Here is a 14,566-nt window from a genome sequence, read left to right as displayed (position 1 = left end):
CAGCGATGAAATTGCTTATTTAGATTTAAGTGAAGATGAAGTTGGCAGTGATGAGGATGTTAGAGGAGCATTTATACAGGGAGAAACGGTTATAGATAGAGCAGTGATCCACCAGCTTGGGTTGCACTGCAAGTAGAAATATTGTGGTGCAAATACCAGGAAATAGAGGCAAGGCTAGAAATATTGTCAGTGAACTTGATGCTTGGTAGTTGTTATTTAAGAAATCATTGATATGATTGTAAATTTTACAAATATTGAAATAAATATTCAGAAAATAAATTATTATTTAAATAAATTAAATAAAAAATATACTTATAATTGAGTGAATCATCTGATTCACACAATTTAGGTAACAAAGAGTGATGAAATTCATGTCTTTTTGGTTTATTGTAAACTACAGGCGTTTTGAAAGCAGGACATTTGAGCACAGAAGAAATGTGGAGTTCTACATATGGTATTCCCCTTTATAAGTTTTGTGACATAACAGTCACAAAATAGATTCAAATTCTTACTAAATTGTTTACGATTTGATGATCGATTGACACGAGATGACAATGATAAATTTACACCAATTTGAGCTTTTTGGAATACTTTTATAGTAAACTGTAAAGAAAGCTATACTCCTCATTCATATTGCACTGTAGATGAACAGCTACTTGGGTTCTAGGGTAAATGCCTCTTTAGAGAATATATACCTTCAAAGCCAGAAATATACGGCATAAAAATAGTTTGTCTTTGTGATACCAGAATGTACTTCATGGTAAATGCAATACCCTACATTGGTAAAGTGGGTCGCCAGTGACAGCCACAAGCACTGAATCTTGTGACAAATATAACAGAAGCAACAAATAATACTGAACATAATATTAAGGTAGATAATTGGTTTACCTCTATTCCTCTAGCTGATACAATGCTAAAATATAAGCAGACACTTGTAGGGACTTACAGAGAAATAAGAAAGAAATTCCTCCTTCATTTCTTCCTACAAAAAGCTGTGAGATACTCTCATCAAAATTTTGCTTTGATCAAGAAAAAACACTTGTAAGTTTCTGTCTAAAGAAAAACAAAACTGTCATACTCGTATCAAACATGTATAATGACAGAGCTGTAAATCAGACAACAGAAAAGCCAGAGATGATTCATTTTTATAATAAAACAAAAGGAGGGTTCGACATATTCAACCAGCTCAACCATTCATTCAGTGTTTCAAGAAAAACTCGAAGATGGCCTCTTCGTTATTTATATGGTATGTTGGACCAGGCAAGTGTTAATGTACTCGTGTTGTTTAGGAATAAACACAACAGTGAACTTGCAAAATGAAAGAACTTTCTCAAAATTCTTGGCTTACAACTTGCTGCTAAACCTTACATATTGGACAGGCTCAAGACACTGATTTCAACTCTGAAGGCATACAAAAAAGTCTTTGTGCTCAACCACAACCTCAGCGTGATCCAAAAAAGGGACTTCCAAAACAAGCAAGATGTGCTGTATGTCCAAGAAACAGGGATAGGAAGACCTACATCTAGTGTAAGAAACCAATATTCTCAGAACACAAGAGAGAGGTTTGCAAATTCTGTGTTGATTAAAACATGAACAGTTTGTAATCATATACCTTTTATTACATTTGGAAATGTGTTTGATGTTTTTTTTTAATGATATGTAACAATAAAATATTTTTTATAAAAAATATTATCAATTATTTACCTTGGGGTGCTGTGGTACCCCACGTGTGCTTTAATAGACTATAGATTTGTGTGTGCATTCAAAAATTAAAATCAATAAACATAGGAAAATAAAGAAAGATAATCTACCTGTCTCTAAAAAAAAATTAAAGGAAGATGTGCATTAATACAGTTTTTATTATTAGTTATAAGATTCCGAAATATAATACCAGCAACAATACTTTGTACAGATCTTTAAAAAAATGAATTCAGGACAAATGTAGAAAGGTGTGTCTTATGTAGAAAATGCTGGAAGTTGTTGAGGGTGGCTGATGAAAGGCAGTTGATTAAAAACATGGAGAGCAATGTTACTTTCTAATGAACTTAACAGTTACTGTAGTCACAACACTGGGAAAGAAAGTACAAAGTCCAGATGATGTAGTTTCTGCAAGTAAAGGCTTTTATTTATTTACAGTAGCTAATACAACAGATGCTTCCATCAAGGACACAAGAGGGGAATTTTTTGCAGAACAAGTTGTAAATACAAGAGATAAAAAAAGTACAAAAAGTTGTAGAAACTCTCTTACATGGAAAAAAAATCTGGGAAAATTGTGTCAATCAGGAAAGGCATATGTTTCCATCTTCAGTAATAGTTTCAGAACAGAAATTTGTTAATAAGGACTGTTCAAAATATTCAAGAAAGTGTAATCTCAGCTTTTAACTGAAGATGAGAATAGACTGATTTTTGAAAAATTCTGGGCTGTGAAAGATATCAATAAACAAACAGTATTTTGCTTCATTGATGAAGGAAGTTCCTAAGGAAAGAATTTGTGCAACTTTTGGAGATTTTCAAAAAGTAATAAAAAATTATCATTTTTTCAAAATTAACAAAGTACTACAAGTATGTTTGACATTTTTTCTTAGCATTCTTGATGTCAAAAACATTTCCCAGAAATATAATAAAGAAATGAGATATAAATAATACAACGTAAGTCATGTCCAAGTGTAAAGAGACCTGAAGAATGTAGGGAAAATAGTAAAGAACATGTAAATTCATTTCCCTCAATTCAATTGCATTATTGCCATGTTGACAGCTTCAAGAAGTAGTTGGCTGGTGATTTAAACATCAATATTATGTACGAGCTGTATACACAGCAATGTAAAGAACGCAGTGTGAATGCAGAAAAATTATGGTTACACAGAGAAATCTTTAATACTAAATTTAATTTTGCATTCCACAAAGCAAGAAAAGACGAAAGTTATCAATGTTTTTGCTACAGAAATTTACTCATTGATCAGCAAGCACAAGAAAAACATTTTATGAAGACAAATAAACAAAAACATCTGCTTGTCACTTAAAAACAAATATAAGGAAGAAATCTGTAAGAAAATGACATTTATTTGATCTCAAAAAAGTCTGGTACTGTTGTTCAATTTCTTAAAAAAAATTTTACAAACACAGATTGGCTGTTTACAACCTTATTGTATATAATGTGGCTACAAAACATAATACAAATTACATCTATAATGATGGGATGGCTACATGAGGTTTTATTGAAGTATCATATATATATAAAACTGCAATATGTTGCTGATAGACGTCCAATTAATCTGTTCTCCGACAGTTGCAGGGGACAAAATCACAATATCATTATGCTTTGTCATGTTGTACAATCTTTAAAAATTCAATCTACTGATCAGTGTTATTTTGAACTGGATCATTCACAAATGGAATGTGAAGTATTCAAAGAATGTAGATATTTATGATCCATCAGGATAGTTTCACTTTTGTAAGAATGGCTTCTAAAAATAGAAAACATGATGTAATAGAAATGGAACAAAAAGAATTTTTAGATTTCAAGTCAATGCAGAAAGAAAGTCCGAATAAAAAAGAAAAAAAAATGATATTGATTGTAATCAAATTCACTGGTTTCAGATAGTACACTTCAAATTTAAAAAAAAAAGATTTGCAATACACAGTATAAAAATAAGGAAGAATTTAGGAAAATCTGTATTCACAGAAAATGTTGCTCGTCCTCGTTAGTGTTTTAGCTGCAGCCTGATTATCATGAACCACTACAGAATCATAATGATAAAATAAATGGTTTGATGGTTTTATGCCAGTCAGATTTGATTAAAGAACATCATAGTTTTTATAAATGTCTGAATGCAGGCTGTGAAAATGATCATTTGATTGCTCTGATGAAGACGATGACTAAAAAGCTTTTTGCTATTTTTAATTTTTAGTATAGTATTATATATTCAAAGAGATTATGTTAATGAATATAAACTAATTTTTGTAATAATGATTGTGTTTTTAAGTAATTAACAATCATGGTGTTTTTATCATGATATTTGTATTTTATATCAATAAAAAAATCTGATAGTACTGACATGACTCACAACTTTGCCTCTTTTAAAAAGTGATTATGTTAATACTGTTAAATTTGTGTTAAACAAACTCGAAGTAAAAGAATAAGAAAAAATATTTTTCATAACAATAATAAGTATTTTTAACTAATAAAAATTGTATTTTGTCATATTAGCATTGTATTTTTTTTTTTTTTGGGGGGGGGTTATGATCAGAAACTTTTTCTTTCTTTAATAAAATAATACTGTCATTGTATGTAATTAATGTTACTCTTAAATAAATCTAATTTTAATACAACTAGATTATCCTAGTTGTTATATTTTCTTACATTTTATTATATTTCTTTCTTTATTTTTTTCTTTCTTTTTATTATATTTTCATTTATTTTATTATATTTCTTTCTTATAACATTTTTTGACTTGGTTCTGTTTAGAAATTTTGTTTTTCTTTATTAGAATAATAAAAATCATTATACTTTTTCATAATATTGTACATAACTGTTATGTTTTAAATAAATTTTACTGTAATGAAACTACATTATTCTTTTAATATTTATATATCTTATGACTTGGTTCTATTTACAATAATTTTGTGTTGTCATATTAAAGGGAATTCAAGGAATAATTTAAAGAATAAGCAATTAACAGAAATAAATTGTTTAGTGAAATTCTTTAAGTTACACTGTAACTCTAGCATTATCTGCTATGTATGGCATAAATATTTAGAGCCAGACAAACGTAACTCCAAATGTAACAATAAAAATTAATTAAAATTATTGATTAAATAAATTTTTTTTAATTTTTATCATCTAGTAAGCAATAAAAATAGATAATAAGTCAACAGCTGCTCTTTGAACATCAAAAAATGTTAAGCAGCACAGTTATTTCTCCTCTCCTGACAAGTAGCCAGAATGGAGTTACAGTTACAAAAGTGTAATATATCTATATCCATATATCAAAGCCATAATATATCTATAATATAATAATAGATAACAAAAATATCATAAGAACCATCTTTCTAACTGAAGAACTGAACGTTTTGGTTTTTATTTTTGAAATGGATGAAAAATGTGAGATTTTCTCATGACTAGCAATTCTAAAACAGTTTTCACAACTAAATGGATAAAAGAGTATTTTATTGTTTTATTAGAAGTAAAAGGATAAAAACGTTTTAAGATAAGTTACACTATAACAAAGTCATGTTGTATAAATGATAAACATTAGATCATAACAATGGTTTATAATATGCTAGGTAATATGACATTATCATGAAATGGTCAGCAGTGGAAGAATATCCTTGCTAATCCCTACCACTTATTTTTATTAAAAGATTGAATTACTATTCTAAAATCATTCATGGAAGAAAAGAGTAGAAAAGAACCAACAAATGAATTAAAATTGTGCAATTATCATCGGATCTAAGCACTATAAAACATCTGTTCAGTATGATATACATTTATACAACAGCAATGAAAATTCAAAATTATTTAATCTATCATTATAGAAATATTACAACTAGCTATAAAGCTGTAATAAACAAGTTAAATAAATAATAAAAAGAAACTTACATACACAACATGCATCAATATTCAGTTAAAGTAAGAACAATTTTTTAATACAGTATTAAAAATTAATAAGTAATTTAAGCTTGTAATTTTCAGAAATTAAAAATTTTCAGATATTTATCCTTAATTCGACAGTTGTAAAGGTGTTGGCCATGAAAAATGTAAAAACCACTTTTTTTTAAATTAGTAGTTAAAATAATTTTAAAAGTAAGATATCAATTAATAAAACTTTGGTTCATCATTTCTTTTTTTGTTAAATTGTTAAAAAAATTATATACTATATATGATCAAAACAAATTATTATCATTTATATAATGAAAAGTTCTATGTATATAAATATAATTAGAAAACAGAATATAAATATTTATAGAAATAACATGACATTAAAGTGTATGATAAAATTTTACTAGCTTACAACGCTGTCAATATATAAAATATAACACTATCAAATATCAATACATAATAAATACTATAAAATTAAATTATTAGATATCATTACTATTAGTTACCGCTAATTTTAGTCGATATTGTTCTACCATACGTTCTAGTTCAATAATATGTGCCTGAAGTTTTCCAACATCTGCATCCTTGCTTGCATCACTTCCAACTTTAAAACTTATCTGAAATTAAGAAAGAAAAAAATGTTATATTTAATGAAAAGTTCTTTAAAAATTATATAAATAAATAGAGATTATCCAAAGATAAATAATAACCCATTAAAACATAAATTATCATCGTTTAAATGGTACCATTATCATGGTACATATAAAAATGAATAACAAAGTGAGATAATTATGAACAACTGATCTTAGTCATCATATTTCCAATGAGGTTTACATTACAAAGCATTAACTTTACAGATTTATAATAAACTAAAAATCATTTTTGTGAAATGAAATTGAGACATTATAATCTGGATAATGCATAAATTTGATATTTCAACACCCAAAAGAAAAACAACAAAAATGAGACAACATGCTATTCTCAATTTCTTTTTGTTTTAAGCTAATTGTATTACTTCAATATATTTACTACATCCTTATTGCTTGTTTAATAAAATCACTTCCTCTTCCATTTTTCTGTAATGAAATGATTTTCTTCCATTTTTCTATAGTTATTGCTTTCTAAACATCCTATCATAAAGTTAATTAAATTTGAATATCTTAACACACAGTCCACCAACAGTTCATCTTTTTACAAAATTCTGTCACAAATTTCTCACCTTTCATAGTTATCGAAGTCATTTTCATTTCAAATTTTATTAACTACCTTAATTTTCAATATTCTTCATAACTCAATATTTCAAAGGTTCCTGTTCTTTTCTTTTCAGTTCATAATTGTCCACGTTTCACTATCATGAAGTATTAAACCCCATAAAAATATTTTCAAGAATTTTTTCTAAATATTCTTATACTTTATACATCGGTAATAATTAGATATCTATATTTGTTACTGAAAGTTTCTTCTCTGCAAGGAAGCTTTCTGTCGCTTGTGCCAATCTGTTTTTGACACCTTATTACATTATACATTCTTTGAGATTTTAGTATATAAATAGTAGATTTATCCCATGGATAAATATGTAGCAATTTTTTTCATTATAAAAAAGGTATAACCTTCGATTTTTTTCCATATATGTTGGGATATAAAAGAAGTTGGATTAGAAAAAGTAGAAGTTCAAATTTTTAAGACTAACATATGTCACCAATTAAATATAAAACTTTGTAAAAAATATCTTTTTTAATCAATGAACACAACTTAATAAAAACTGTATTCTTTTCAAGATGTACAGTGCGTACAATGAAAATAAAAGCTTGTACTGGAGAAGATTAATACGTAATTATTACTGAACCTAGAAACATTTACACCCATCTAATAGGATAACAATAATAATTGTACTTTTACTTATGCATGTTCAATTTATTACAGTTTTCATGTTTTATTAATTATATTATTATATAATTAGTATTAATAATTCAATAAATAGATAGCAAAAACAAGAATTTTAATTTAAGTGTATTTTTAAATTTAAAAAAATCTTAACTAGTGCTTGAATGTGTATCTGTAAATTAGATGTATAATTATTATTACTATTGTACAATTCTTTTTTTTATAATATTTAGAATTTTCAATTTTTTTTTGTATGGTTGGTTGATTTCATTTCATTGTTGACTGTAATATTATTATTATCAACACTTACTTGAAGTTTGCATTATATGTCCAGTTCCTCTGCAATTTCATAATCTTCTCTGTCTTCATCAGAATAGTCACTTTCATCACTACTATCTAGATGTGGTAAATTTATCCATCATTTTGTCAATTAGTAGTTCCATCTTCCTAAATTCAGTTTCAGCTTTTTTTTTTTTTACATGTTTACTGTTTGATATCCAATCATCCTTATTTATTTTATTGAATTTTTCCTAAGCTAATTTTTAAATGTGATAATATTATCACATTTATGTTTTCAGAACCGATCATAATATCTTGATCAGATTTAAATCGGCATGATAAAATGAAAGTTGCAGAACCTAATGCCTGTGTTTTTTTAACAGTTCATAAAAATAGTACATAATTTTTTAATTATGTAATTTAATTATGTCACACAGTTGCGGTTTTAACATCGCTTTATTAAATGGAATATTGTTCTTTTCTAACCAATTAATCATGCCACTTTTCTTATTATCTGAATTCAGAGGCTTCTCTAGAAGTGAACTGTGGTATGGCGCATAACCAAAAAGAACCACTGACTGGGGAGAAAGACCAGGAATTAATTTTTCAGATGCCTTAATTTTTCAAATGTTAATGCTGTCGTGATAGTTACCACTTTTTGAACTCATTTTCCCAGTTAACATTGCATTCAGAATGAATCCCACTTCTCCTACAGTGTGAATTAATATAGATTACCTTTATTAATCAGCACTTTTACTCTCTAGCACTATCATTCGATCAAATAAAAAAATCAAAGAATTTCCTTTTCTGCAATAAAGTCATTTTACTTTTATGGATTGAGGGATATTCTATCCTCTTCCATCAGATGTCTTCTTTTTCAATTAAAAGTTTCCCATTATTACCATCAATTTTACATCACTTAAGCCCTAACTCTTTCAGGATAGCTGCTAGTGTAGTTCTAGAACCTTTAAATTGAATACTCTTTTGAAGTTCTTCACGTAATTTATTTAATTTAGGCAGTCAATCAAAGTTGTCTAATCCACTAACTGGTTTTGAATATTGTTTAGACTTTTTTTGGCTGCAATTTAGATTTAAGAACATTCCTCTTTTCTTTTCACAGTTTTACAACTTATGATATTGAATTTCCACAAGCTAGTTCTTCACATTTTTGTTTGTCTTTCAACTTTATAAAATCATATTTGTTATTAACTATTTCATGAACTTGACTACAAACTTTTTATACTTAATTATGGATTTAAATTCTGCCATTCTAAAAAAAATTTACTAACACAGATGTGCAAAAAAACATACTAATTCATTAATGCATACAAAACATTAACTAGCACGTCACATATTATAAAAGGAAACAACTGTACATTCGTACAAGGACACGTCAAGAACTGAACTAAATCATTTTATTAAAAATGAAAAGTAACATTAGTATTGAATATTAGTAAACAATGCAAAAAAAAACTTACTTAGCTGTTCTATGAATACATATAAAATGACTAAGCTATTGTTAAATTATTATAAGTTGTAAGGTGATGTTCATTACTATAACACTTCAGTTTCAGGAACATTTCAATTTTACGTGGTATAAAAAATGATCCACCGTACCATGTTTATGTAAGAATTTATATAGGTGGTACACTATCTGTACCACTATTCAACATTTGGAAAAATTAGTGGTAGAAAATTTGTACCACTATCCTTGAGGGTTATTTGAGCATACTACATTAGAATTAACATATAATTCAGCATCTTACAAAATTGAAAAACCCTTCATTCCATAGTGAGTTTATTTTCTTAAATTTTTGACAACAGTGTAGTGTATTATCATTAGAAGTTCTGACCAAAGAGGAGAATGTCTGTCTTCCCTGGAAGTATTAGTGTGCACAAATCATGTCTTGATCAGATACTAAATATAATATAAAGTGTACTATTTCTTTTACAGCATTTTGATACACCATATTTGATAATGAATATAATAAACAGTCTGATGTTATAACTATTATATAAAAAAAAATTCATAAGTAACAATTATACATATATGTGTAAAAAAAAAAATTACTTACCGTATTGTCACTACAGTTAGAAAGTGTTAAAGAATCATCCAAAGTATCAAGATCAGCACCCAAACCACTTTCACTGTGACGCAGTGGTTGACAGATAGCAAGACCTGCCAATAAATAAACACTGATGTGTTTCTAAGACATATATAAACATATATATATATATATATTAAATTCTATTTACATTAATTAACATGTACATATTAATCTTTTTTATTACTGATAAAAGATCAATAAATATACTAGATATTAATAAAAAAATACTGATTAGCAGAAAATAAACAACTATGTGCAGATGCAATACATTTGCAATCTAATTTTGTAATAAGAATAAAAGAAATTTAAACTCATTTAAGCAAGTTAGATAACACATTTTCTATATTTAGTTTATGATAAAAAAAATATAAGCTCATAAAAATGACTAACATGTACACTAGTTCTGCCACAGCATATAGGACTGTTATATCACTATATATAACAATGAAGTAATAGCAAATTTTATGACAAATGTGCTATTAAGTTTAATAGTTCTTACATAGACTGCATGGAATGATCATAAAAAGTTTCCATTAATTATTTATAACTCTTCAATGTATTGTTTATCAGAGTGATTTTTTTTTTTTTGTGTTTACTTGGACGTACACATTTTGAAGATTTTTTTTTTTTAATCAGTCATTAAATATATTTCACTTATAAATATTAGAAATTAGATTTTAAAGTTTACTGCTTTATTGTTTATTGTTACTTATTGCACATGGATAAACAATAATTATAAATTAATGCAAGGTAAACTACAAAAGTTTAAGGCAATTTTTCCAAATAAGCATGATATTTTTGACACAAAACATAAATTTTACTGATTATTTATCAGCCACATATTTATACATTTTTATAATAACCTCATTTTGGAGTACAATAAATATCAGTCATAAGTAAACAAATGTTTACTCAACACATAGTGGTAAGTTTAAAATTACCAGTTGCAGTTCTGCCTACATAAAAGGGTGATCAAAAAATAATGACAACTTTTTAATTTAAGACAATGTGCATTATGTCTTTTCGACTAAATTTGTCTTTTTGTCATAACAGCAGCATTGTCTTATATGTATATCAATGTTTTTAGCTCATTTGGACACTTCAAATATGTCAAGTGAGTAATTAGGATATTTTTATTACGAGTGGTGATTTATTTTGTTTGAAAATGACAGGAAAAACCTACTAGATCTGCATTAAGTTTTGCATTAAAAATGGGATAGAGTGCAGTAAAATAGTGAGGATGTTACGTCAACACTAAGGGTTTTGAGTGGTAAAAGTGGTTTCAAGGCCATGGAAAATAAAAGGGTAGAATATCTGAACAGATCAATAACTGAAGAAAATATTAGAAAATAAACATTATTGTAACCAATAATAAATCACTATTTGACAAATTGCTGAAAAGATGGGAATATCTTATGGCCCATGTGAAACAATTTTGACTGACATTCTGAGTATGAAATGAGTAGCAGCAAATTTTATTCCAGACTTTTCAACAAGGGCAACATTGCAGAACAATTGTTTGCTGATATAGTTGATAACTCAAAATTATTCAAACGTGTCTTAACATATGACAAAAGGTGGGTGTACAGTTATGACATTGAAACAAAGATTCAATCATCCCAATGAAAGTTTCCAACAGAAATGAGACTTTACAAAACATGTAGAGTTTGATCAAATGTTTAGATTCTCCTCCCATTTTTTTCGACTGCAATAGTATTGTCCATTTCGAATTGCTACTACGTAAAGTATCAACTAAACAGCATTACTTAGTCATTTGACAGTAAGTTTACATGAGACAATCTGCGCAAATTATTCTTGGAATTTGCACCAGAACAATGATCCTGTTTACACTTCACTACTAATTTGCTATTAATTTAGCTAAAACATACATCACACTGATACTACAGTCCACATTCTCCCGACATGGGACTCTGCAACTTTTTTTTTTATCCCCACTAATTAAGAGAACACTGAAAGGATTATTTTCTATGATAGAAGGAAAAAAAATCATTGCTTGGTGAACTTAAAAGCCCATACCGAAAAATGCTTTCCACAACTGTATTGAAGATCACAAAACACTCTGGGCATAAACATGTAGCAACTCTGGGGGATTGAAGGGAAAAATGTCAATGAGAATAAATAAAGTTTTTTTGATAAAATTAAAACTTCCATTATTTTTTGATTACACCTCATTCTTTACAGACAAAAAAACATAGAATCATCATATAGGAATACAGAATTCTACATTGTAAGTATGCTTATTCAGAGTTAATATGTAATAAATATATATAATATTTTTAATACCACTTCAATATACTTAAAATAATTCTACTTACATACAAATGTAATCATCACTGATTTTTTTTCTTTTAAATCTTTATAAAGAGCAATGATAATTTTATCTTTTATTTACTTTAATAATACAGAAAATCTTGTGCATAATTTATCACCTACATTGCAAGTGATAAGATAATTTAGACAAACTTAACATAAGATAATTTAGATAAACAATAACATTTATAAGTAAATAAATAATGCACTAAAAAGTTTAGAAATAATGATAATTATATTTTTATCAATATGAACAAATTTATTTAATTATAACAAGTTCAAATTCTACATGTAGTTCCATTAGGAAGATAAGATGAAAGAGATAACCAGTGAAAAAAATTCCAGATGTACCTTTTCTAATATAAAATTTTGTTTATGTCAACTAAAAAATGCTCAATAATAATTGGTTTTTAAACTCTTTTCTTACAATATGACAAATCATATATATAACTTTCTTAAATTGCTAAAATAGAGTTAGTAGTAACTTAAGGTCCTGTGGTGGCCCATCATCTTTGGAGGCATAATTTCTAAATGAACATTAAAAATATAAGAGAATGTTTACATTTGGCCAGAAAATTCAAACTGAACATTATGGTTCAAAGCAGTTGATTATTTTTATTAATAGAGATGGTAACATAAATCTTAATTAAATATTTTTTAACTGATATTCATTTAAATTTAAATAACCATATAAGGTCAATAATTTAGAAAATTTACATAAGTATTTATGCATAGTTAACTGGAGGCATTATAAAGAAATATTTTTATTAAACCAGTTAATAATGGGAGTCCTTTTAAGCAATATTTTATCTAAAGTATCCAAACATCTGGAAATGATGTCTAATACAATCATATGTCATATTAAACACATTATTTTGTTAAATAGATTAAATTTATTAAAAAATAAAATCTTTTATTAAAAATTAAATCACTACAAAAATGGAAAATGATAAAATAACCTTACAGCAACTGATACAATAAATAAAGAATAATTAACAAGAAAAATCATCCCATCTACACTCACATAAAATGCTAGGACATTTTAATATTATGTATGAGCATTATATAACATGTGTTTGCAACAAATTAAATTAGGACATAAAAACATGCAATTAAACAAATGGTTACAATAGTAAAGAGACTAATAAAAATAAAGCTAAATTTAGAATAAATTTACAGCATAAGATAAAATAAAACACTTTAGAGCCTAGACAATAAAAAAATAAAGTTTATTTCACAAACATAAAAAAAAAATTAACAATACAGACTCATGAAATAATATATAAAGTGTCCGGGAGGATTCTGCTTCAAAGGTGTATTTCTCTCATTAAAAAAATGGGCCTAAGAACTGTATCACCATTATTTTATATGAAACAGGGTGTAACAAACAAACAAATTAAGTTGAAAAACACATTTTTTTAGCTTTGATGTAAAATAGCTTTGTTAAACTGTAACTAAAGAAATAAAACTTATTGGTTAAACTGATAGAGAATTTAATTCTGGGAAAATTGATGTAAATTATCTACCATCACATTCCACAACAGCAATTTAGTAGTACTTCCATGAGAAACAATAACAGAAAAAATACATTAATAGTGTAACACGAACTGAGTAACGAATTCCTACCAATTAAGAAGAAAGTAGTAGAAAATATAATAACGGGAGAAATCCGGAAAGGAGCTAAAAGAGACCCTTTTACTAAAGGTTTGTTTAACAATCGTCTTTTATAATACTGCCCACTGACATACCTAAACAGATGTTGCTCCATAAGATGGGTTATCAGGGTAGGAATTTCATGGGATATGTAAATCGTATGTAATACGATTCTGTTTTGTATGTAATCACTGTCTGTTATTATTATTGTTGTTGTGATTACTAAAAATTATTATTTCGTTTATTATTGGCATTTATTATTATTATTGTTTGTTGTTGCAATTATTGTTATTCTAATTATTATTGTCGCTTATTATTATTATTATTGATTTGTCTTGTTTTACTTATATTCTTTAACTAATAAATTGTAATTAAACATTTTCAATTGTCAGCCTCTTGATATTCTGATCGAGCCATGAACACGCAACAATATATATTTGTCTGTCTGCAGTATTATGATGTTATTTCTTAATTATTAGTGCATTAATTCTCCATTAGGGGGTGCTGTAATGATGTACAATATTAGTAATCTGTGTTTTACCTACCAGAGAGCAATGCTCAACAAACAAAATTTTCAAACATTGTTATGGTTATGATTCAGAATCTTGCTTCGGTGTGCTGTATTTGTTACTGAGAAGTTATTTTCAGTATAAAATTCTATTTAATTTGTGAAGTTTGCATTTGTGATTTATGTGTTTTTAAAAAGTTTATT

General features: G+C 27.0%; 1 protein-coding gene across 2 annotated transcripts in view; it reads right to left on the bottom strand.

Moving 5' to 3' along the window:
• LOC142327011 (uncharacterized) overlaps positions 1-14,566 on the bottom strand; it is a 96,653-nt gene that overhangs the window by 47,746 nt on the left and 34,341 nt on the right. For both annotated transcript variants that reach the window (XM_075369764.1, XM_075369765.1), the window contains exons 13-14: positions 9,838-9,941; positions 6,106-6,216 (exon numbers count right to left, since the gene is read on the bottom strand). In XM_075369764.1, coding sequence (XP_075225879.1) covers positions 6,106-6,216; positions 9,838-9,941 — 215 coding nt within the window. The remainder of the gene's footprint in view (positions 1-6,105; positions 6,217-9,837; positions 9,942-14,566) is intronic.

Source organism: Lycorma delicatula, chromosome 6, assembly GCF_047948215.1.
Source record: "Lycorma delicatula isolate Av1 chromosome 6, ASM4794821v1, whole genome shotgun sequence".
In the NCBI taxonomy this organism is placed as follows: Eukaryota; Metazoa; Arthropoda; class Insecta; order Hemiptera; family Fulgoridae; genus Lycorma; species Lycorma delicatula.
Note: the sequence above shows the minus strand (reverse complement) of the source record. Positions and strands in the feature narration are given on the sequence as shown.